The sequence below is a fragment of the Aspergillus brunneoviolaceus genome, assembly GCF_003184695.1.
Source record: "Aspergillus brunneoviolaceus CBS 621.78 unplaced genomic scaffold BO95scaffold_60, whole genome shotgun sequence".
Lineage (NCBI taxonomy): Eukaryota > Fungi > Ascomycota > Eurotiomycetes > Eurotiales > Aspergillaceae > Aspergillus > Aspergillus brunneoviolaceus.
Window position 1 is genome coordinate 200,014 of NW_020290790.1, and position 25,665 is coordinate 225,678.

The 25,665-nt window shown below is 36.9% G+C and overlaps 8 protein-coding genes across 8 annotated transcripts; 4 read left to right on the plus strand and 4 right to left on the minus strand.

The window, feature by feature from the left end:
• Nucleotides 1-1,762: 1,762 nt before the first annotated feature.
• On the plus strand, nt 1,763-11,440 carry BO95DRAFT_466501 (uncharacterized protein; the record flags this gene model as incomplete). Its single annotated transcript, XM_025589221.1, has 2 exons — nt 1,763-1,768; nt 11,192-11,440. 2 exons carry the CDS (start codon nt 1,763-1,765, stop codon nt 11,438-11,440), a joined length of 255 nt encoding a protein of 84 aa, XP_025439421.1.
• Nucleotides 11,441-11,815: 375 nt separating this feature from the next.
• BO95DRAFT_503505 (uncharacterized protein) lies at nt 11,816-12,509 on the minus strand (the record flags this gene model as incomplete). Its single annotated transcript, XM_025591087.1, has 3 exons — nt 11,816-12,131; nt 12,273-12,397; nt 12,459-12,509. 3 exons carry the CDS (start codon nt 12,507-12,509, stop codon nt 11,816-11,818), a joined length of 492 nt encoding a protein of 163 aa, XP_025439422.1.
• A 662-nt stretch (nt 12,510-13,171) lies between these two features.
• Nucleotides 13,172-15,259, minus strand: BO95DRAFT_503512 (MFS transporter; the record flags this gene model as incomplete). The annotated part of the gene is made up of 4 exons (XM_025591088.1): nt 13,172-14,071; nt 14,158-14,651; nt 14,716-14,902; nt 14,987-15,259. 4 exons carry the CDS (start codon nt 15,257-15,259, stop codon nt 13,391-13,393), a joined length of 1,635 nt encoding a protein of 544 aa, XP_025439423.1. The 3' UTR covers nt 13,172-13,390.
• Nucleotides 15,260-15,759: 500 nt separating this feature from the next.
• Nucleotides 15,760-16,896, plus strand: BO95DRAFT_503515 (uncharacterized protein; the record flags this gene model as incomplete). Its single annotated transcript, XM_025591089.1, has 2 exons — nt 15,760-16,042; nt 16,111-16,896. The coding sequence occupies 2 exons, from the start codon at nt 15,760-15,762 to the stop codon at nt 16,503-16,505; spliced, it is 678 nt and encodes a 225-aa protein (XP_025439424.1). The 3' UTR covers nt 16,506-16,896.
• Nucleotides 16,607-17,831, minus strand: BO95DRAFT_395468 (MBL fold metallo-hydrolase; the record flags this gene model as incomplete). Its single annotated transcript, XM_025583718.1, has 4 exons — nt 16,607-16,896; nt 16,974-17,326; nt 17,384-17,535; nt 17,616-17,831. 4 exons carry the CDS (start codon nt 17,829-17,831, stop codon nt 16,607-16,609), a joined length of 1,011 nt encoding a protein of 336 aa, XP_025439425.1.
• Nucleotides 17,832-18,945: 1,114 nt separating this feature from the next.
• On the plus strand, nt 18,946-20,107 carry BO95DRAFT_484451 (SDR family oxidoreductase; the record flags this gene model as incomplete). The annotated part of the gene is made up of 1 exon (XM_025590346.1): nt 18,946-20,107. Exon 1 carries the CDS (start codon nt 19,085-19,087, stop codon nt 20,105-20,107), a length of 1,023 nt encoding a protein of 340 aa, XP_025439426.1. The 5' UTR covers nt 18,946-19,084.
• Nucleotides 20,108-20,905: 798 nt separating this feature from the next.
• On the plus strand, nt 20,906-22,488 carry BO95DRAFT_503523 (putative secretory lipase; the record flags this gene model as incomplete). The annotated part of the gene is made up of 1 exon (XM_025591090.1): nt 20,906-22,488. The coding sequence occupies one exon, from the start codon at nt 20,906-20,908 to the stop codon at nt 22,388-22,390; it is 1,485 nt and encodes a 494-aa protein (XP_025439427.1). The 3' UTR covers nt 22,391-22,488.
• Nucleotides 22,489-22,957: 469 nt separating this feature from the next.
• BO95DRAFT_466508 (uncharacterized protein) lies at nt 22,958-23,493 on the minus strand (the record flags this gene model as incomplete). The annotated part of the gene is made up of 3 exons (XM_025589222.1): nt 22,958-22,995; nt 23,088-23,140; nt 23,243-23,493. The coding sequence occupies 3 exons, from the start codon at nt 23,491-23,493 to the stop codon at nt 22,958-22,960; spliced, it is 342 nt and encodes a 113-aa protein (XP_025439428.1).
• Between the last annotated feature and the right edge of the window lie 2,172 nt (nt 23,494-25,665).

Consider the following 25,665-nt stretch of genomic DNA (forward strand, 5'->3'; position numbering starts at 1 on the left):
TTTTTAAATATCTCGGCTGCCGGTAAGAGTCTTCGGTATTTAAAAATATTATAAAAGATTTTATCCAGGCCTGACAGTAATCCAGAGATAGTTAATAATATATTAATAATTAAATTCTAACTGTAATAGAAATAAAACATCTTTTTAAAAATAGTTTAATATTTAAAATATCAGTTAATATTATTATCCAGCCAGATATTTTTTTTAAACTTTTTAAGCTTTAATATCGGGTCTAGAATAGTTATAATTATATAGATATAGTCTTCTGCCTGATAAATATAATAGTAATATTTTTAAAGTTTTTAATATATATTCTGTAAGTTTTTAAAAATCTTTTTTTTTTAGAGTACCCGCTTTCTTATCAGTCAGTTAATTAAATAATCTAAATAATTAAAAAAATTATTATAAATATTATAGATCTTATAAACAGTAGGCCTACTGTTCTTAAATAGATATAATATAAAAAGAAAAAAAAGATATAAAAACTTAAAAAAATATTCTATCTGTTTTTACTTAATTGTAGTAGAGTAAAGATGATTAATATTACTATAATTATAATACTAAATAAAACTATTAATTACTTAATAAAAATTAAGTATTTAGTAAATTATAAGATAGGTTGAGTTTTAGTAAGTTTTATAATTAAAAAAAAGATAGTAGACCAAGTCTGATTCGAGTTATTAAATAAGCTAGAACTTTTTATAGTATTAAGAGCTTATAGTTATAAATTATATAATCTTTTAAATCTATAATTAAAAATTAGTATTATTAGCTATTATTAAAAAAAGACCTTTAGAACCTATCTATAAAAAATTAATCTAGATAGTTTCTACTATAGTAGAAGCTCTCTGTATTAGTTTTTTATAAATAGCTTTTAGAATATACTTTTTTAAAAATTCTTAAAATACTAGAAAAGACTTTAAGATTTTTATTATAATTCTTTTATATATATTCGACAGTACTATTTAAGACCTTAATTTAAAGTTTCTATAGAAAAATATTAATTATAAGCTAAATTATATAAGTAAAATAGAATATATAATACTAGCTTTAAATAATTATTATAAGATCGGGGTTAAGTAAAGTATTATAAAGCTGAATATTTTAGCTGAGCTGAGTCCAAAATTCAGATAAGATTATACTAAATATTAAACTATTATTACTAGTATTATTAGTTATTATATTTAACAACTGATAGAATAGGTTATATTTATATAAAACTGATAAAATAATTATAGCTAGATTCTTACTAGTATAAGATTTAGATACCAGTCGAAAGTCTAGTAGAACTTTATAATAATCTATATCTTCTGTTAAAAAATATCTAATTAAAGTAAAAAATATTTTTTAATTAGAACTAGTCCAGCAGTCTATTATAATTAATATTCTTTTAATATTTAAGAACTTTAATAACAGCTGTATATATATATTTTTTAATAATTCTAAAAGATGTTCTTTAATCTGCGCTTAATTAAAAGAACTTGATTTTTAGTAGAAAAATAAAGCTGTAAGATTAATTATTTATTTAAATTAAATATACTCGACAGTTCGGAATAGTAGATAATAGGTAATTATAAAGTATAGAACTTGATTCTAAAAGTTCTGTTTATTATAGGCTATAAAGATCTAGAAAAAATAATAATTAAAAAAGATTTATATTAAAAGAATAAATAAATATCTATAATAATTCTTTACTTAGTATTTAACTAATTATTTACTTAGATATTACTAATAGTATTTTCTTCTTACAACCCTTGCGAAGATGGTAGTTTATAGAACTAGTTTTTAAGTTTTTAATTTCCGGATATTATAGAATATAAAAATAGATAATATAATAAATATAAGAAGTTCTATCGGGAAATAATATATCTTTTTAAAAGCTGTTTTATATTATTAATATCTTCTTTCGACCGAAGTAAAATAGCGGTTTTCGAGCTTATATATAAGTTTTAAAAAAGATTATCTTCTGTTATTAATTCTAAAAAGTAAAGTATTTTTTTTTATAAGTTAGATATAAAATAATCTTCCGATTCTTTGCAACGCGCGTAATCTGGAGATTTAAAAAAAAAGAAAAAATCTAGCTTAAGAAGCTTATTTTAATTTAAGTATTATTATAATTTATAAATATTTAAGAAATAGAAGAAGAGGGCTTGATAGTATTTTTTAAAAATAAATCAGATAATTATAATTAACTTATAATTCTAAGACTACTCTATAAATAATAGATATAGAAAGAAAAAAGTAGAAAATTTTATAAAAATAATTTGTTTTGCTTTAAAACGTGCTTTTATATAAATATAATCTATTATATTTTAAATACAGCTAAGGCGCCTGCCGCATCTTATTTATTTTAGTCAGTTAGATTAATCAGGTTAGTCAGATTATTCTAATATTTATAGAAAAGACCTGAAAAAAACTTATATAAAGTTTTCTATAAAAAATATAATATCTATAAAAGCTGTTTAAATAATTAAAAACTAATTTATTTAATATTAAAATATAAGAATTTTAAGTATAAAAAGAAAAAAAAAAAAGAAGAAAAGTACAGAAAGACTTTAAGATATATATTATTATTATACGGAGGAGTCGGTTAAACTAAATAAATAAAATAAGATTAGTATAGTTAATAGCAGGTCTCTGGGATGCTTAAAATTAAAAAAATTAAATAAATTAAAAAAATTAACTAAATAAAAAAAATAAAAGAGATTAACTGGATTAAAAAAATAAAAATAGTAGACTGCCCTTATAGTATCTAGTATTTAATAAGATAGTTGTTAGAAAGTACGGTTGCCGAAAAAAACTATATAAATAATATTATACAGATTTTTCTTTAAGTTTAACTTATTATACAGACAATTCAGCTTTTTTAGATAGAAATAAGAATATAATAAACTATCTAAGCTGAAATAAGAAGAAAAATAATAAAATAAAAATAATATATTTATTTTTAGTAGTCTAATTATTAGTAAATATATAGTTTTTCTGATATTATATATTATAATTAAGATATACGGCTTAAACCGAGCTGTAATTATATATCTTTATATATATTTCTTATTATAAGAATTATAATTTTATAAAAAGCTAAATTTTATTAATACTATCAGAAATCTCTGATTAATTTTTTAAAATAAAAATAAAAAAGATACTAATACTTCTCTTAGTTATTTTTTTCTGATTTTAAAAGCTTGTTTTTATATACTTTTAAACAACAGTTAAGATAGTTAAGTTAATAACCGCTTAATCTAAATATATCTTAACTATACTAAAGTCTAAATAGATATAGCGGGCAGGTCTTAGCGCCAAGAATAGTTAAGATAGTTAATTATTTCTTTTTTAGCTATACTGTAGTCAGGTATAAAAATTTCCTTAACCTGGCCATAACCTGGCGGTCAGGTATAAAAATTCCAATTAACCTGACCTGACCTGGCCGTTAGCCACTCTAACTATAATTAATATCTATCTAATATCTAAAAACTTTAATAACAGCTATATATATATATTTTTTAATAACTTTAAGAAATATTCTTTAATCTATATTTAATTAAAAGAATTTGATTTTCGACAGAAAAATAAAATCATAAAATTAATTATCTATTTAAATTAAATATATTTAATAGTTCGGAATAGTAAGCAACAGATAATTATAAAGTATAAAACTTAATTTTAAAAGTTCTATTTATTATAGGCTGCAGAGGCCTAGAAAAAATAATAATTAAAAAAAATTTATTTTTAAAAAATAAATAAATATTTGTAATAATCTTTTATTTAGTATCTGGCTGATTATTTACTTAAATATTATTAATAATATTTTTTTTTATAATTCTTATAAAAATAGTAGCTTATAGAACTAGTTTTTAAGTTTTTCATTCCCAGATATTATAAGATATAAAGATATATAGTATAATAGATATAAAAAATTTTATCAAAAAATAATATATCTTTCTAAAAACTGTTTTATATTATTAATATTTTTTCTTAATTAAAGTAAAATAGTAGTTTTCAAGTTTGTATACAGGCTTTAGAAAAAATTATTTTTTATTATTAATTTTAAAAAATAAAAAGTTTTTTTTTATAAATTAAATATAAAATAATCTTCTAATTCTTTGCGACGCGCGTAATCTAAAGATTTAAAAAAAAAGAAAAAATCTAATTTAAAAAGCTTATTTTAGTTAAAGTATTATTATAGTTTATAAAAATCTAAAAAATAGAAAAAAGAAATTTAATAATATTTTTTAAAAATAAGCTAGATAACTGTAATTAACTTATAATTCTAAGATTACTTTATAAATAATAAATATAGAAAGATAAAAATAGAAAATTCTATAAAAATAGTTTATTTTATTTTAAAATATACTTTTATATAAATATAATCTATTATATTTTAAATATAACTAAAGCACCTGCCGCATCTTATTTATTTTAAAAAATCTAATAAGCAGAAAATCATATTTTAAGCCTAGAATTATAAAAATTCGATTGATTAAATCAGTTAGATTATTTTTATATTAATAAAAAAAATCTAGAAAAGACTTTTACAGAATCCTTTAAAAAATATAATATCTAATATTTAATTAAATAGTTATTAGAAAGTACAGTTGCCGAAAAAAACTATATAAATAATATTATATAAATATTATAGTATAGTTTTAATTTTTTTAACTTATTTACTTAATTTATTTAATTTATTTAATCTGTTTAATCTACTTAATCTACTTGATTTATTTAATCTATTTAATTTACTTAATCTGCTTAATCTATTTGATCTGTTTAATCTGCTTAATCTGCTTGATTTAATTAATCTACTTAATCTGTTAAATCTGCTATTTTTAATTATTTATTATATAATTCCAAACCTGCTTAAAAATCTTTTTATTTCTAAATTTTTTTATAGCTTTTTAAGCTATATCTTATTTATAAATTTAAAAATAACCTGACTAAGTAACTAGTTAAAAATAAAAAAATAAATTATTAAAATATTACTAATTTATTATTTATTTTATTATTCTATTTATTATTATTTATATCTGCTAGTCTGTAACTTAACAGCAGGTTTTTTTTTAAGTTTAATTTATAATATAAATAATTCAGCTTTTTTAGATAAAAAATAAAAATATAATAAACTATCTAAGCTGGAATAAAAAAAAATAATAAAATAAAAATAGTATATTTATTTTTAATAGTCTAACTAGTAATAAATATACAGTTTTTTAGTTATTATATAATATAACTAAAATATACAGTTTAAACCGAGCTGTAATTATATATATTTATATATATTTTTTACTATAAAAATAACAGTTTTATAAAAAGCTGAATTTTATTAATATTACTAAGATTTTTTAATTAATTCTTCTAGATAGAGATAAAAAAAATACTAATACTTCTTTTAGTTATTATTTTCTAATTTAAAAAGCTTATTTTTATATACTTTTAAATAATAGTTAAAATAATTAGATTAATAATTACTTAATCTAAATATATTTTAATTATATTAGAGCCTAAACAGATATAGTAGAAGAATCTTAATACTAAAAATAGTTAAAATAGTTAACTACCTATTTTTTAGCTATACTGCGGTCAGGTATAAAAATTTTTTTAATCTAGCTATAACCTGGCGGTCAGGTATAAAAATTCTAATTAACCTGACCTGACCTGGCCGTTAGCCACTCTAGATAATTCTATAGTAGAAGCTCTCTATATTAGTTTTTTATAAATAAATTTATAATAAAAACTCTCTATATTAGTTTTTTATAAATAGCTCTATAGTAGAAGCTCTTTATATTAGTTCTTTATATATAATTTTATAGTAAAAGCTCTTTATATTAGTTTTTTACAGATAGCTTTATAGTAAGAACTTTTTATATCAATTCTTTATAGATAGCTCTTAGAATATATTTTTTTAAAAATTCTTAAAATATCAGAAAAGCCTTTAAGACTTTTATTATAATTTCTTTATATATATTTAACAGTACTATTTAAAATCTTAATCTAAAGTTTTTATAGAAAAATATTAACTATAAACTAAAATATATAAATAAAATGAAATATATAATACTAGCTTTAAATAATTATTATAAAATTAGAATTAAATAAAATATTATAAAGCTAAATACTTTAGCTAAACTAAATCCAAAGTTTAAATAAAATTATACTGAATATTAAACTTTTATTACTAGTATTATTAATTATTATATCTAATAACTAATAGAATAGATTATATTTATATAAAACTAATAAAATAATTATAACTAGATTTTTATTAATATAAGATCTAGATACTAGTTAGAAGCCTAGTAGAACTTTATAATAATCTATATCTTTTATTAAAAAAAGTCTATAGTTAAAATAAAAAATATTTTCTGATTAGAACTAATCTGATAGTTTATTATAATTAATATCTGTCTAGTATTTAAGAACTTTAATAATAGTTATATATATATATTTTTTAATAATTTTAAAAAATATTCTTTAATCTATACTTAGTTAAAAAAACTTGGTTTTTAGTAGAAAAATAAAACTATAAAATTAATTATTTATTTAAATTAAATATATTTAATAGTTCGGAATAATAGGCAATAGATAATTATAAAATATAGAACTTAATTTTAAAAATTTTATTTATTATAAATTGTAGAGGCCTAAAAAAAGAATAATTAAAAAAAATTTATATTAAAAAAATATATAAATATCTATAATAGTCTTTTATTTACTATTTAATTAATTATTTATTTAGATATTATTAATAGTATTTTTTTATAATTCTTATAAAAATAATAGCTTATAGAACTAGTTTCTAAATTTTTAATTTTCAGATATTATAGGATATAAAAATAAATAATATAATAGATATAAAAAATTCTATAAAAACATAATATATTTTTCTAAAAACTATTTTATATTATTAATATCTTTTTCTAATTGGAATAAAATAATAGTTTTTAAGTTTATATATAGACTTTAAAAAGATTATCTTCTACTATGAATTCCAAAAAATAAAATATTTTTTTTATAAATTAAATATAAAATAATCTTCTAATTCTTTATAACACATGTAATCTAAAGATTTAAAAAAAAAATTAGTTTAAAAAGCTTATTTTAATTTAAATATTATTATAGTTTATAAATATCTAAAAAACAGAAGAAGAGGACTTAATAGTATTTGCTAAAAATAAACTAAATAATTATAATTAATTTATAATTCTAAAACTACTCTATAAATAATAGATATAAAAAAAAGTAGAAAATTCCATAAAAATAGTTTATTTTATTTTAAAATATATTTTGATATAAATATAATCTATTATATTTTAAATATAGCTAAGGCGTCTGCTGTATTTTATTTATTTTAATTAATTAGATTAATTAAATTAGTTAGATTATTCTAATATTTATAAAAAAAATCTAAAAAAAACTTATATAAAACTTTTTAAAAAAAATATAATATCTGTAAGAGCTGTTCAAATAATTAAAAACTAATTTATTTAATATTAAAATGTAAGAATTTAAAGCGTGGGAAAAGAAGAAAAAAAATATATAAAACCGTGGCTTACTATTATAAAGCAGCTTAAAAAATAAATAGAATAAATACTATTATTATAATAAATAGACTAGCTAGATTTACTAAATATATTAAATATACTAAATATACTAGATTAACTGGATAATTTAGATACCTGAAGTACTTAAAATATTCGGAGTATTTAAAATACTTAAGATATTTGAAGTATTTAGAATATCTGGAGTATATTAGATATTTAGAATATTTATTATTCTTATAATATTTAATAAAATAATTATCAAAAAATATAGTTACTAAGAAAAACTATATAAATAGTATTATACAGATTTTTTTAAGTTTAATTTATTATATAAATAATTTAGTTTTTTTAGATAGAAATAAGAATATAATAAACTATTTAAGCTAAAATAAAAAAAATAATAAAATAAAAATAATATATTTATTTTTAGTAATCTAATTATTAATCAATATATAGTTTTTCTAATATTATATATTATAATTAAAATATATAGTTTAAACCGAGCTATAATTATATATTTTTCTATATATTTTTTATTATAAAAACTTTAATTTTATAAAAAGCTGAATTTTGTTAATATTATTAGAATTTTCTAATTAATTTTTTAAAATAAAAATAAAAAAGATATTAATACTTCTTTTTATTATTTTTTTCTAATTTAAAAAGCTTATTTCTATATATTTTTAGATAATAATAAAAATAAGTAGATTAATAACTATTTAATTTAGATATATTTTAACTATATTAAAGTCTAAATAAAGATAATAAATAAGTTTTAATACTAAAAATAATTAATTATTTTGATTATTTTTTTTTAGTTATACTATAGTTAGATATAAAAATTCTTTTAATCTAACTATAATCTGGCGGTTAGATATAAAAATTCTAATTAACCTAATCTGACCTGGCTGTTAGCCACTCTAAACAGATCAAGCAGATAAGCTAAATCTAAATAATATTATTATATTATTATTAAAAATATATTATATTTTATATATTATTTATATTAAAGAAATATATATATAATTAATTAATCTGTAGTTATTAATCTATTTATTATATCTAATCTTTCTAACTAGTAGATATAAACAGTTAAAATAATAATTATATCTTAATTTAATTATAACTATATAGTTAAAATTTTTTTATATCTTAATCTGACTACTAGATTATAGCCAGATTAAGATTAAGATATAACAGTCAGATTAATCTACTCTAAACTAGACTAAAATATTTTTAGCTTATATTTAATTAAGAAAGTTATAAGCTTATATATATACTATCTAATACTTCTATCTAGTATAAAAATATATTTTATTTTTAATATAAATCTACTTATTTCTACTAGTTAGAGTAGATTAACCTGACTGTTATACCTTAATCTTAATCTGGCTATAACCTGGCGGTCAGATTAAGATTTAAAAAAATTTTAACCGTACGGTTATAATTAGATTAAAATATAACTATTATTTTAACTGTTTATATCTGCCGGTTAGAAAGATTAGATATAACAGATAGATTAATAACCGCAGGTTAATTAGTAATATATATATTTTTTTTTATATAAATAATATATAAAGTATAATATACTTTTAATTATAGTATAGTAATATTTTTTAGATTTAGCTTATTTATTTAATATTATAATATAGTTCTAATCCTTCCGACTTATCTACTTAATCTGTTTAATCTATTTAATTTATTTAATCTGCTTAATCTGCTTAATCTATTTAATTTATTTAATTTCTTTCTTTGTAAAGCTGAGGAATATATTATATTTTAAAAAAAATTTTTACAGAATCTAGTATAGAAAAAATAATATCTGATATTAAATAAACTAATAAAATTATATTATTTTTTATACTGTTTAGAACAGTAATTATAATAGCAGAAAAATTAAAAAGACCGGATTTCTATTTTTATTTAAGTATATATAATATTTAAAGATTTAGATAAAGCTAGTTTTTCTATTTTTAATAATAATCTATCTTCTAAATTATTTTTAAGATTATTTATATTTTTATTTTTATTAATATAAAAGATAGTAATTATCTTATTTTCTTCTTACTTTTTAAATATAAAGATAATTAAATCCGGATTAAAATTATTAAAAATATTCTAGTACTTTTTATTAATAATAAAATAATTAGTATATATTTAAAGTATTATTATTTTAATTATATTAATATAAAAACAGCTCCGGTAATAGTAACAGATATTTTAAAAACTATTAAATAGATATTTAATACTGATACTGTTAGTAGTAACCGAGAGAAAATCTTTAGCTATTTAATAAAAAATAAAAAACTAATTACAGCAGAACTTTTAGTAAGCAAGAATATTAATATATTTTATAATATCTAAAATAATATTAATTTAATTAAAGATATTTTTATAAGCTATATATTTTTAATATTTAAATATATTTTAAGTTCTTTAAATATTTCGGCTGCTGGTAAAAATCTTTAATATTTAAAAATATTATAAAAGACTTTATTCAGATTTAATAATAATCCGAAGATAGTTAACGGTATATTAATAATTAGATTCTAACTATAATAAAAATAAAATATCTTTTTAAAAATAGTTTAGTATTTATAATATTAGTTAGTATTATTATCTAGTCAGATATTTTTTTTAAACTTTTTAAGTTTTAATATTAGGTTTAAAATAATTATAATTATATAAATATAGTCTTCTATCTAATAGATATAATAGTAGTATTTTCGGAGTTTTTAATATATATTCTGCAAGTCTCTAAAAATCTTTTTTTTTTAAAATACCCACTTTCTTACCAGTCGGTTAATTAAGTAATTTAAATAATTAAAAAAATTATTATAAATATTATAGATTTTGTAAACAGTAGGCCCACTGTTTTTAAATAGATAGAATATAAAAAAAAAGGAAATATAAAAGCTTAAAAAGATATTTTATCTATTTTTATTTAGTTATAATAGAATAAAGATAATTAATATTATTATAATTATAGTATTAAATCAAACTTTTAATTACTTAATAAAAATTAAATATCCGATAAATTATAAGATAGATTAAGTTTTAGTAAGTTTTACAGTTAAAAAAAAATAATAAACTAAATCTAATTCGAGTTGTTAAATAAGCTGGAACTTTTTATAGTATTAAAAGCTTATATTTACAAATTATATAATCTTTTAAATCTATAATTAAAAATTAGTAAAATTAGCTATTATTAAAAACAGATTTTTAGAATCTGTCTATAAAAAACTAATCTAAACAATCTTTATTATAAATAATAAGAGTTTTTTATATTAGTCTTTTATAAATAGTTTTTAGAATATATTTTTTTAAAAATTTTTAAAATACTAGAAGAAGTTTTAAAGCTTTTATTATAAATCTTTTATATATATTTAACAGTACTATTTAAAATTTTAATCCAAAGTTTTTATAGAAGAGTATTAACTACAAGCTAAATTATATAAATAAAACAGAATATATAATACTAGCTTTAAATAATTATTATAAGATTGGAATAGAGTAAAATATTATAAAGCTGAATATTTTAATTAAGCTGAAAAAAAAAATTTTTTCCCGTTCCAGATTGCAAGTTCAGCCCCCCCACTGGTGGCCTAGATAGGAGGAAAACTATTGTGTAGCTGACAAACGGTGGCTAGACTGCAATTCAGACATATCTCGTCGAGGCATTCACGGCGCAGGCGGCATCGGCTGCCGCAGCGAACACCGTGCTGCGATCACTGGTCGGGGCTGTCCTACCTCTGGCGGGGCCGGATATGTATAGTGCGTTGGGACTGGGGTGGGGGAATTCGTTGTTAGCATTGATCGCATTGGTTATGCTGCCGCTACCCTTGGCGTTCTTCAGGTTTGGCGAACGACTGCGGATGAGGTTCCCAATAGCGACATGATTGAAGACAGCTCGGTTCTCCCTTCAATAATGCGTCCGTGGGTGAAAACCTTAACTCGGAGCCGCAGAGGAGAAGTTGGGAGCTATGGTGTGGTCTTCAAGGCAAGGCTGCTGTCTGCTTAAAGGACTGTAGCTAGAGCCTAACCTGTAGTCTGGGCGTCTATGTTCAAATATGTGAATGAGACCGGTCAGCCAAAGCCAAAGCAATACTGAAAATACAGATGACGAAGGTGTTTCAAATGAGAAGCTAGTATTGACTAGTCTACACCCACCGACAGGCTTGTCCGTATTCTCCACCAGATCCAACGGGAAATACATGTATCTAAAACCCGTATATACGATATAACAATCTGGTATGCCGAGGGAAACACCAACATTACACAGACCACACCTCCCTCACACCTCCATTGAAGAGCAATTTCGATGGTACAGCATTCTTATTCCGCATCTTGGCGGCAGTCTCGGTGCCTGCGGCAGGAACGCGGACCTGCAGGCGCTTGCCCGGGGTTGGTCTTTTTCCAGCTGGACGCGGATGGGGATAAGGCAAATACTCCGGCAGCAAGCCGAGCTGCCGCAGCACACTAGCCTGATCCCAGACGATGTGCTCATGGCAGAGCCGGTCGCCTCGGATATTAAAGACCGCCATGAAGGGGATTTCCAGCTTCCGGCCTGGAGGGGAGATGCCAGGGATCCTGCAGGAGGGTGAGTTCGAGGTGCATGACGAAACTACCAAAAAAAAAAAAAAAAACATGCATGGAAAGAGAGAAAGGGAAAAGAAAGCCTGTCAAGACACGAATCTCATCAGGGGAACGGACAGCATCGGTTGAACTTACAACCAGTCGCTCTCCGAGCTATGCGCGAATGTCATGATAAATTCGTCCACCACGCGGTCGATGCCAATGGTCCGACTGACAAGCTCGTTCTTTGTATCGGCCGGATTCCTGAATACCCAGCCCCTCTTTCGGACAGGAATCGAAGACACCAACGGGTTTGTGACCCGGGGTGGGGGGTCAGGTGACACTCACCGTGGCGATGTGATTCACATATGGCTCTTGCACCATAGTGTTCATGGTGTGCTCGACACATCGATTCTGAAACTCATAGTAAGTGTGCTCTTCTCTTCCCAAATGGCTTCGAGGTCAAAGCAGGGGCCGTGCATATGCCTCTTCAGAAAGGTCAGGTTGCGCGTGTGAAACATGCCCTCTGTTGCGTAGTCGAAATCCGGGGAAGTGGGCAGGGCAGGGCGAAGAGCTCGCGGGTTTGTGGGTAGTCATATTGCGTCAGACTGTCGGTTCGCAGCAGTGGACGGTTCTAGCTCTTCCGGAGAGATGCTGCAACGTGGGAATACTGCATAGTCCCAACTCGGCAGCCTGGGATGCGGTCTGATAGACCACAGCGGCTGGAATCCTCTCATAGCTGGGAAGAGCTTGGGCTCGCCCTGTGGGCAGGGCCGTGGGACAAGAGGACAATGAGGCCAGGACCGTTGGCCCGGCGACTCAGGGGTGGGGGGAGGCAAACCGCGGGCTCGAGCTCAGGCCAGATCCTCATCTCCCCCGTCCCTTCTCGGACCAGCTCTCGGAACTTCTGTGCGGGGTTACGACCCGCAACAGCCACTAAGTTCTGGGTATGCCAGATAAGAGCCAAGGGGGCATCAGTGACTAGGTCTGCTTTGAAGCGGTGAATACCGTGAGTGAAGACAGGGCAACCCGCTTTGCGAATATCCTGCGCTTCTCAGCACTTCGTTTATCCTCGGTATGCCAGCAAAGCGATGATATTTCCATGAGAGCGTCCCTGGTGTGTGAATTGGTGAAAGTAGCATGCAGATTATCAACTGGAGTTCCATCCCAGGTTTTCGCAGCAACCAATCACCCCAGGAATCTGTTTGTCTACCGTTCTATTATCACAACGAAATGTCTTTCCACCTCAAGACCCGCAAATCATACAAATCACATCAAATATCATGTCTCGCAAACCGGCTCCGCAACCGCAGCTGTTTCCCCCGCCAGTATAGCACGAACGGGAACGGCACGAAAAGACAAGTCAGCCCTCCAAGCAACGTGCACGCCCACCCAACGCCCAGATTGTGGAACATGGCAGCCGCAAACAAGGGGAAGCCAGCACCAAAGGACGACCGCATGAAGTCGTTTCCGGCCAGCACCGAGGCGGCATAGTGCGGGTAGGCATGTGTCAAATAACAGAAGATCGGGTTGAAGATCAAGCACCCCCCGACCGAGAAGAGAGCTGAGGCCATGATAGGCACAATCCAGTAGACGGACTCGAAGTTCCCGGTCCACCCAAACCAGAACAGCGACACGGGCAGGCAGATGCTGCCAACAATGGCCGGCGGCAGCTGCCCTTCGGGCGTGCTGGTAGGCTGCTTGGATTGAACGAAGTACTTCCAGGCGAAGTAGCCGGGAAGGGCGAAGCAGATGGTTCCAGTGATAATCCCTAGGAAGGCCATACCGCCCTCACCGGCGTTGAAGCCGTGGATCTCCTGGAAGACGATTGGGAAGGCCTCGAACCATATGTAGAGGATGCCGTAGACGAGTGAAATGTAGATGTTCATTACGAGGACGATGGGTTCGAGAAAGCAGAGCTGGAAGGGGCGGACGAGGGCTTCAAAGAGGATCTCCTGAGGCGGTGCAGTGGGATGTTAGGGCTAATCGGGGCGGTCGCCGGGGGTGAGGGGGCAGGGGGGAGGCGGGAAACTGGACATACAGTAGACGAAATGCTTTGCAGTTCCAGCTCCGCTTCGCAGTAGAACGGCTTTGCATTGATTTTGCGCAGTCGCCGCGCCCGTCTATAGAGAATGTTTGGTCCATACGTCTCGGGCAGCAGGAAGAACAAGACAACCAATGCGAGGCCAGAGATCCAAATCAACTGCCAAATAGTCCACGTCCAGCCTTTGGCTGCTGAGGCAAAGCCGCCGACCATAGGTCCTAAGACGGGTGCTGCAATAGCGAAAGCCCCCCACACCACAATCATATAGTCACGCGCTCGGGGGGTCCAGATATCGCCCATAGATGCGCCGCCTGTCGCCAGGGCTGGGGATCCAATAAACCCAGTAAGGAAGCGAAATGCGAGGAGCATACCAAAGTTCTTGGCGTAGAGAACGCCGAAGTTCAGAATTACAAATACGAGAAGCGTAAAGAGGTAGATAGGGCTTCTGCCGACTGTCGGAAGCTCGGAAAGAGGCGACCAGATCATGGGTCCTGAGTCCGAAGGGATTCGAGGGTCAGAAAGGAAGGTGGTGGCGGAATAGAAAGACAAGCGTACCGATACCATACCCCAGCACAAACAGCGTTAGGCCTAATGTTGAGGCCACAGTGCTTACCCCAAACTCATCCGCTACCCCCGGAATACCGGGGCTGTAGATGGCTGAGCCAATGTATATGGCAAAGGTCAAAAGCCAGATAAGTGAGCTGACCAATAGCTTCTTGCCGAGGCTCCAGTTTTGGGGATTCTATCTTCCAGTCAGTTCTAGCTCTTGTTTTATTGATGAGGTATTGTCAAGGATTACCTCGGTGTCACCTGGTCTCCATCCCACAATGATGGTCTTCTCATCCGCGTGGCCGGGCGCATGGATGGTGACTCCCGGTGACCGATTCGACGCTTGGGACATGATAGTCTGCAGCCCGTTGGGCTCAAGAATGCTTTCATTTGCTTCCAGGTCGGGAAACTTGACTCCGGCCTCTGTTGCGTTATCGATGTAATTTGACGCGATGGAAGTGTCACATTCCTCGGGATAGGGTAGAAGCCGGTATCCGCTTGTGATGCGAACGAGCTTCCCGAATGCCGTGTCTCGAAGCAGTTCAAACATCATAGCTCGTAATTTCTCCAGAGCAGGGTGAAGCCGGTGTTTGGTATAACCTCTCGAGAAGATTGGCTACTGTGTGTACCAATGTTTAGGTAACCTGGAGGAGAACAAGGATAAGGCACCATATTTAACCACCTTCCTCTGATGACAAAACACATTGGATCGAGGCTCTGTCGCATTTTGGTTTGATGAAAACACTGGCTGGAACCAAAGCTGAAGTATCTTCTCTCCGCCACTTTGGTAAAGGCTTCCAAAGGCTTCCAAAGTCTCGACCGCCTGTTATGCCTTAACCACCGAAAGCCCCTTGGTATTTCCGGAAGCCAAGCCTTCATTGTGAGTGGCTGGGCGCGGATACCTACCCCACTCGTTCGGAAATCCGAGCAAGATAGACCTCGGTGGGTATTTTCTGTGCAAACTAAGCACTACCAAGACATACCTAGTAGATGAGCTGATCCTGTATGCGCCGCAAAATTTCTCGCCGGTAAGGGGATCAAACATCCATCATGTCTCTCAGAAGGAAAGTGCTGGCAGCCACCGCCATCTCTGGGAGTACCTGCCTAGCATTGGGGGTGTACTTCACGACAGCTGACATTCATGCAATTCCCTTGAACGCGACGGACCCTATCTTCACTTCCAGGTACTACAAAAGCTACAACCCCAACGACAACCCCATCATCCACGACCTGCACATCCTCAGGGTGCCACTGCAGCGGATCGACCCTGCACTCCGGGAGGATCCGAAGAAGCTTCTTGAAAGATACTGTGGGGGAATATGGGCGGGAGCTGGTAAGGCATTGAGTCTCGACGCAAGCAAAGCCCTATGTTGTTTCTAACCTTTTTTTATGATTGTACAGGGTTTGCTCCGCAAAGAATCCTCCGCAAATGGCTGGATAAGCCCGATGCGAATACACACCAACTTTGGTCCCCTTGCGAGCTTCTACGGTCCGATTACAGAGTAGGCACTGACATCGTCGCGGAATTCGAGGTCATTGATCGGTCGTCAAACTCAATCCTCATTCGTGGTGGAGATAAAACCTGCATTCGCGGCCTCCGTCCACTGGACGCGTTAATTGAGGTTGCCGCTCGAGTCGACAGGGAGAATGATGTTGTCGAGTTTGAGTTCAAGTCGCTCTTCTTTCAGGGCATTGGACGGACGGACAGGCTTCCGATGCCAGGGCCGGTGGTGTGGTTGCATGAGCTTTACGCAAAGATTTTGTTGAAGTCGGGTGCACAATATGTTCTCAAATAAGCCCCAAATAGAGCCCATAAGCATAGCTAGATGAACCGAGCGCCAACGCCGCTTCTCTCAATTTGTAAGGCTATATCCTTCCATGATATCCTGCACTACTTCTACAAAGTATACTTACTACCCGAGAAACACGGCACCAGACAGCTGGGAAGTTCACGCGCAATGAGACACTTGAACCGCCAGCCTGTGCAATGACCCGCCAGGAGCACCTTTGGCTCTAGCTTCTTCAAATCATTCATGGTTGCATTCAACTTGGCATCATCTGCATCGGCCAGATGGTATCCGCCCACCACGCAGTACAACGGGGTGTCGTTGCCGAGCTTGACTGCGTCGCGACAGGTGTTGACAATGCCAGCGTGCCCACAACCGGTGAAGACCACGAGTCCCTTGCCTGCATCACCGCCCCATCAACCTCAGTCAAAAAAGTCCCACGATTCGATTCGCTAAGATGGCGAGTTTGTGACACACCTTTGAGATTGCACATGACATAACGCTCTTCCATGATTAACGTATCCTCCTGCCACTTCTTGGCGGCTTCATCAAACCGCAGTCCGCCGTAGATACCATCTTCGTAGCTGGTCTCGCGCGGGATCTCCCCGGATATCAGGAAGAAATCATCCAGTGCGGTGTGCGGTCGGTCACTTTTGAGCAAAGTCGCTCCCGCGGCTTCCAGCTCCTCAAAAGAAGGGTCCGCTTCCAGGGAGATGGGCCGATCAGCCTGCACGCCGCGATAGGCCGGACGATCCGGATGCACGTCCACCACGACATTCTTGCCTCCCTGGTCGTGCTTTCTTATGAGCTCGATGGCCTTGGTCAAGCCACTTGGGAGTGAAGATCAGTGACTACTCTTTAGCCATGAGAATTCTAGTTCTCAGCACGTACCCGAATGATCGCGATGATAGTGCGACAAGAACACGTGCTCGATGCGGCCCACCTCGGTGCGAAGGCGACCGGAATTCTTCTCCCAGACGTCGCCCTCCGGCCCGGCGTCAAAGAGAAAGTAGTGCTTTTTGTCGCCTTTGGTCGCGATCTATCTATCCTCTTTAGTGATTGCTGGATTCCTTCCCAAGGGTCCCCGACCGAGAAGCACAAGGTTTGAGCCCCACCCACCAGGAGCAAAGAGATCCCATGCGCCGCACAACAGATGTTGTCCATGCGCATTTCCATTTGCGCGTCACCTCGCTCAGTGCCCGGTGGGAGCGGAGAGAGTGGAATGCCCATGAACCGGCTAGAAACTTGCACAGCCGGGTTCTGACTTGGGGAAATAGGGTCCAACTCGTCATTGACGATCACATGGATCTCGCGTTGGTCGATTTCAGTCAACATGGTGGGAGTTGTCAATCTGACTCGTACTATGCATAGAGATTGAAGACATACTTTATACGCGCCGTTATAGGCGGATTCTGACATCTGTGATGAGATCATAACCAGATTAGATTAGAAAGGTTGGGTAGGCTGGTGGGGCGGATGTGCCGTTTCTGCTCGGCCTCCGAATGATGTTGCGAGTCGATCCGAGTCCCGAATTGTTCCCGGAGTCACCCGCCGCTTTGCGCGTGGGAGGACCGTCATCCCATGAAAGTGCCACTTCACCCCGTGTTTGGTTGGTAATACTGTGGATCCTCGGTATACCGTATAAATTGGGAAAGGCCGACCAGTTCGTTCTTGGGAGGATTTGGATTGTAGCGAACAAAAGCTTCTGGCGTATATACATATAGTATTGGTTGCTATCTGCTTCTTGAAAAAACCTGCCATTTGATCACAAACCTTACCTTGCGAAACAGTTAAAGCTCATTACTTATCTAGGTATAACTCGTTCTTTATACAGCGAATTTTCTATGTAAGAATAAACTTGACTCACGATTTTTGTTATATAGCGAAGATAACAAATTTAGTATCCGGGGCGGATACTCCCTGCCCAAAAGGTCCGTTATATAGAGGATTTCTTTTGAAAGAGGTTCCTTATAGCGAGGATCCACAGTATAGTCATAAGTGAATAAATTTTGCATGCGAACCTAAGGATTGTTTCTCTCACGAAGTTTGTCGGACGATCGCATGTGATCTCAACCTGGCGGCTGGTGCTCCCACGTGACAGACGGCGATCGCCATCATCTAGTTCCAATGTGATGGTACGGATATGACACTACTAGGGCGCAAAGTGTCTCCAATCTTATTCATTCGCTGCTCCGAGTCATTTTTACTCATGTCCGGTTCCAGCGAAACCGAGATCTTACCCCGCCGAACGATCGTATCGATGGAGATGGCGGGAACGTCAGGTGCGGGAGGATTAGCCCTAATCGGAAGGACATACAGTATTCAGAAAGCCTAAAGCCCCCCACCGTACCCACTCGACATGTTACGATGATCGACGTCAGTATCCTTTGTTCGAAAAGTCATCTTCGTATCAGTGACACCCACGCCGCATAGCCCGTATTCCTTGTCATGCCACTCATATATTAACCCGATAGGCCTCCGAGATTAGCCCATATTGGAAGACCTCCTTTTTGGAACCATTTGCGCCCTGTATTCATTCCCCTCCACACGAAGCAAGACCCTACCACGACCAGTCTCTCTACACTGCAATGCCCGAAACAATACTCGTCACTGGCGCCTCGGGCTTCGTTGCCTCGCACATCATCCAACGCTTCCTCGCAGGGGGCTACAATATCCGTGGCACCGTCCGCTCCGCGTCGACCGCCGAGACCGTCAAATCCCGCTATCCACCCGAATACGTGGAGCGCCTCTCCTTCGCCATCGTGCCGGACATAGCAGCCCCGGGGGCCTTTGACAAGGCCGTCCAAAATGTCTGCGGGGTGATCCACACCGCCAGCCCATTCTCTCTCACCGTCTCGGATAACGAGACCGACCTCCTCCAACCGGCCATCCAGGGGACGCTGAACGTCCTCGATGCCGTCTCCGCTCACGGACCCACCGTCCGCCGCGTCGTCTTCACCTCCTCCTTCGCCGCAAACCTCGATCTCACCCAGGGCCTCCGGCAAGGCTACCGGTACACCGAGGCGGACTGGAACCCGTGCAGCTACGAGGAGGCCAAGCTGACCCCGGACGTCAGCCTCGCCTACTGCACGTCCAAGGCTCTAGCGGAACGGAAGGTGTGGGAGTGGGTCGACAGCGCCGCCAAGGCCAAGCCGCTCACCTTCGACGTGGCCACCATCTGCCCGCCCTGGGTGTTCGGTCCCGCTCTCGGCGACCCGAACAAAGGACACAATCGGCTGAATGAGTCCGCCGAGACAATCTGGAATCTGGTCAATGGATCCCGGGCGGAGGTCCCGGAGAATGACTTCATGGCGTTCGCCAACGTGCACGATGTTGCAGAGGCGCACTACCAAGCGTATACCCGGCCCGAAGCGGGCGGGCAGCGGTTTCTGGTCGCTGGGGGCCGTTTTATGTATCAGGAGGCGTGTGAGATTATACGCAAGCGGTTTCCGGAGCTGAAGGACAAGGTTCCGTACCAGGAGGGTGGGAGTCGGGTGGAGACGTATGTTGCGGATGGGAGTAAGGCGCAAAAGGTGTTGGGGTTGCGGTATCGCAATTTGGAGGATACTTTGGTGGAGACGGTTGAGGATCTGTTGAAGAGGTTTGGATAAGTCATGGGTACAAGCGTCGTTCCTCCCCAAAAGTATCTTGTTGCATCAGGTACAATATTATCAACTTCATTTTCTTCTTTCGGGGTGTCATACTGGGGCATATGCAGGCCGTGCTTCAAAGCTATCACATCTTCATACGACCTTTGTGATCCATGAAATACGGCTTAATTGTGCTGATCATGATCGACATAACTAACGATCTCCTAGAAGCCAGTAGCATTGCTGCTCTTGCCACAAATTCTGAGGGTAATATCATTTCCTGGAGGGAACAAGCTGTCCGCGAACGCAACTTAGAAGCTCAATGAGTGAATTAGAACTGTGTTTAGGCCTAGTCAACTCGCCCATAGATTCACAGTTAAGCAACAGAATCAAACCCCAATTCCAAGTGTAGATACAGTATGCCGAGTGGAAATTACGTATACGCTCATCGAAAGCACGATGTTGAGCCTCACCAGCTGACAGGCCTTGGTAAGGATCGTGAAGCGTCTGGGAGGCGTATTACTAATACGATGCGGTGCTTCAGTCCGCCCTGCATCGCCCGACTCCGAGCCCTAAGCGCAGCGATCAGCGGAGCGTACACTTTCCAGCGAGCCTTGTAGATGGGCTATACAAAGACCTTCGGTATTGAAGTTGCCTATCCGACCTCATATGGTGAGGGTAAGATAGATGTTAGCTAAGCTGTGCAGGTTCGGGTATAAAACCAGGCATCATGTCCACTGCTGTTGCGGAAATCATCAAACAATTTCCACAGGACATTCCAAGTTCGGACGCATAGTACCACAGACCGACACGGTCAGGATGGTCGCATACCTTCACAATTTCATCTTACTCCTACTGGGAGCAAAGCTGGCTGCCGGCCAAGCGGTGACAGTTGCAGCAACACAGTCGACAGGATGGAATTCTTCTTTCGAGCTCAGCGCCGATCAGGTCGAACAAGCCAACTTGACCAGTGACCTCGCGGCAATCGTCAACTCAATCACCAAGTTCGACCGATCTCAGCTTGCCAACGGCGGAGCACACGAGGACGATTTCTACAACATCCAGGGCCTTCCAAAGGACCAATGGCCCACAGAGCCCGGGAAGACCCTCAAGCTCCACGAGTTCACCGACCCGTCGCCTTTCTCCATACCCGCCAAGACGGCCATGTCCCGCATCATCTACAGCACCACCAACCTAAACGGCACTCTGATCCCCGCTTCTGCCTACATCCTGTGGCCATTCCACCCACGACCAATTCGCAGTCTGAACAACACCGCAACTGCATCATCCGCCCCCGTGGTCCTGTGGACCCACGGAACATCCGGCTGGTACGCCAACGGCGCCCCCTCAACGCACCGTGGGCTCTTCTACGCGGACTTTGTCCCATTTGTGCTGGCGGAGGCTGGGTACGCTGTCATTGCTCCTGACTACGCAGGGCTAGGTGTTGGCGCTTCCTGGGATGGAAGGTACATCCCGCACCAGTACAACATCCGCGAAGCCGGTGCGCGCGATGCCCTGAACGCACTGCGATCAGCACGGGAGTCTTTTCCTACGCTCTTGTCAAGCGACTACGTATCGGTAGGCCATAGCCAGGGCGGTGCAGTCGCCTGGGGCCTGTCCGAGATCCTGGCCCGCAATGGACCCCAGTTCACTGACGTGACAGAGGGCTACCTCGGTGGGGTGGTTGTTGCACCGCCGACGGCCACATTATCAGTCACCATCCCGGGATTTATCGCGTGGATCGCCAAGGAGCTGGACTCGGTTTTCCCAACCTTCAATGTCAGTGACTGGTTCACTCCCTTAGGCGTCAGCAGGATCGACCTCTTGAACCAGATCGAGGGATCGCAGATGGTGACATTTGCCTTACTGGGCGACTCAGAAGTGGGGTTCTTGCAGCCCGGTTGGAACGAGACCTGGTACGCTGATGCGTTTTCAGCGTTGGCAAACCCGGGAAAGCGGCCGTTCAAGGGACCGCTTCTCATCGTTCAAGGGACAGAAGACTCAACGGTGATGTACAACACGACCAGGACCACCGTGCAGGAGACGTGCAAGCTCTACCAGGGGGATCTAGAACTGCTGGCTGTCTCCCGGGGCGGCCATTTCTCCGCCATCAACGCGGCGAAGCACACCTGGCTGCAGTGGATTGAGGACCGCTTCGAGCACCGGCCTCTTGCCAAGCGCGGCTGTGTCGGGTCCCAGTTGGATAGTTTGCTGCCAGCGGAGAACTATCAAGCGCAAGCCAACTCATTCCCGATGTGGGCGGGAGAGGAACGGTTTGCTTACGAGGTGCCTACCGCACTCTGATTCCAACAATTTTCAATTGGCAGGATAACGGCGCATGTGGTGGGGTTTGGCTAGGGGAACTGCCATACAGTGTCGCATCCTTTTATACTCTGCTGTTCGTGTCGTTTCTGCGTTTCGTATGATCTACTCAAGTAGTGGTGGTGGCTCTGCAATCCTGTAAGATACTAAAGACACGAATATGTCTCCGGGGTGCATCTATAGTGTCACCCCCACGTTTTGCCATTGTACTACAGCCAATACTTATAGAGCTACAGATCACCCTAGACTGCAAGGAATTTCTCTGAAAACTCTCAGATCATACAGCAGCACGCTGAACAGAGACTTGATTACAGTAAATAGCTAACTATATAGTAAATAGCAGGGAACACATGACAAGATAAGTTTTGATCAATGGGTACATCAACCAGAATCAGGCCCAAGGCCTAGCATGAGCAACAAACAATGTCTCGAAAAGAAGATCAACAATGAAGTATTTTTGACTTTACGGCCCCTTCACAATCACACCCCCAGGTCCGTGAGTCCGTTTCAGTATCCGTGGCAAGTAGAATACCTATGGAAGACATGGGGCTAGATATCACACTCTGGCAAGTTATTGACATTCCCGGCTGCTCAGAAGTTAGAAGAGTTTCCACAATAGTAGCATAGGACGTCAATCAATGATCCCGTAGTATAAAGAAAAAGGGATCGCGAGACTTACTCCTGCAATTAACATTCGCAACCCAGGTCCCGGACTTAGTCTTGTACCACGTACTGGATATCCGGTCAGAGTTCAGGCCGTCATCGAGTAGCAGTGACCAGCCGACGGCATGCCAAACCGTTTTGTTTCAAGAAAGAAAACGCAGAGAGACTTACGTGCCGGGGGCCCGGTGATTCTGGCATCGTAGGAATATGGCCTGGCCATTGTTCAGACTGCCGGCAATTGGCGCACCGCCACATGGGACATTCTTGAAATCAATGCTACTCCCAAGCTGGCACCGCAGAGCGCTATTGCCAGATAGCTCTTGCTTCTGGCTCAGGTCGATTTCCGCGTCTGCGTCTGCAGGTACGGCAGAAGACATGGCCATGGGAAGCAGAGTAGCAAGAACAACAATTGTGGACTTCATATTTGCAGAATAGTGACTTGGTCTGAGAGGATGGCTGTCTTGTGGACTGGACAAGATATAATATCAGATTGATGTGCAGATAGCTTGCCGGAGCGAAGGGCCGTTCTTATAGCTTTTGATGATAGACTCGCACAACTGAATTGGTCAATTCTCCATACTCGTGTTGAAAGCGATCGACGTGAACCACATTTAGTTTCTTCCTTGTTGAACGGCTGTTCTAGACTCTTCTTATGGAGCCATTGGAATTTAAATGGTCACGGTTCAGTTCACGATGTCAACACATGCAGCTAATAAAACTTCGATTGTGGTGACAGTACGAGAATCTTAACCACGGATACACGAGCTCTCGCTCTTTGAGATAGCACCTAAATTGGATCATCGCGGTGGCGCAGTAGACAAGGTCTTTCAATGGCAAATCAGGCCTTCACAACCTAGACCATGTAGAGCTGATCGATTTCCCCGCGGTACTTGGCAAGTAAAGAGTCTTTAGTATGAAAGGTGAGTCTGCGAAAAAGCAGTGCCCTAAGTGAAACAAGCCAGCGCTGGAGGATAGTTGCTGACAAAGGTTCGTTAAGTCTGTAGCATCATTTTAGGATAATATCAATGGTTGAGAAAGGCCAAGGAGCATTGCAGAGGAACAGATTAGTAGCAAACTATAGGCTGATTCCTTCACTGCGTTGAGTTGACACGGTGCCTCGTATCAGGCTATTGAGACGTACCATAACACTGGGAACTGCCAAGACTGCGCACGCTGCAGTATGCCATCCCGCTGGTCTGGAAATACGAGCTACACGGATATCGATGCGTCCAATGCAATTGACCGTATAGCGAGTTTCAACTCCTTCAGGTCAATGAACATCTGCGAAAGAACCATAGAATATACGACGGCATGCATGTTCCGGCTCATTCTTGGGGCTGTGAGTGGCAGGGATATGGTAAAGCCAGTAGGTATGCGTACTATCTATCAAGGACGCCTGAATCACAGGATTGGCAGACGTAACCTTCTCAATCCACAATTGGGGCTCAGGAGGAGGATCATCGGAACGATGGCTTTGGGGAACTGATATTATGTGTCGAACCTTAACCTCCAGACATAGCCCCGGATCTTTGACTGGGACCAGCTAGATAAGCATCAAGCATATACCCAACAGAGCCTGCAGAGAGCGCCATTTTGAGAAGGTATGAGAAAGAAAGGGAGGTAATTATGCATTCGGAGTCGGGGAAATAACTGATATTTGGAATGAAGAAACCTGCCCTAGCAACATCAACGCGACAGTCAGCATGGCTTTTCCTAGGCACGATTTCTATGATTGTATTCAGCAATGTATGGAAGGTATAGAACATCATGGCTGCTAAAAATCTGATTTCTTTCTTCCTCCGTTGACAAAGATGCCTCCGAGACTACAGCGCAACACGAGTTTGAGAACGAGAGGACCGGAACACGAAGTAGATGATGGTGAAGTCAAGGGCGAGGCCAAGTCACAGGACTAAAGGTTACCATAAGCTCATCGTGTTGGAGGACGATGGCCCCACCCTCGCCCAGTGCCCCAGATATCCATGTCCGCTTGCGGCGAGCCATGCCTCAAAGCTTCAAGTAAGCAACCGGTGCATGACCACAACTCTTAGTCAGCGATCCAGTTCCCAACAATAATAGTGAGGTAGGAACATGGTAAAATAGGCAAATACTATATAATTCTAGACTGTACTGGATTCCAGGTTTTGGTCTCATATGGTGGCTTTCAGTCCCTACCTATGAAATTGCTTGCGCGAGGAGACAGAGACATACCAAAGAGATACCAATGGCTGTAGCGTGAGAAAGCTCTGGACTTTACCAGGGACAGGCATCGTGGCCCTTGTAAGTGATACCCCACCGGCCTATGGCTGCAGGGTGTCGACCCTGATCTCGGAGTGGTTCTCCATGTGAGCGACTCACAGAATAAAGGGATCGTTTGGAATCGAAGGACGTGGAATGAATGGAGATACTCTTTTTCATCGGCTATTACAGAGCATTCCAGCTCTGCGCATCAGCTCAAACTGTGTAGCTTCGGTCAGATATATCTTCAAACAGAACAGAAGGATTGCACAGTTACCAGCGAGGAGAAGCATTAGCACTCAATGCCAGGTACGCAAGAGTTGAATAAGCAGGGGAATGTGACCCGAACCAGACCTTTC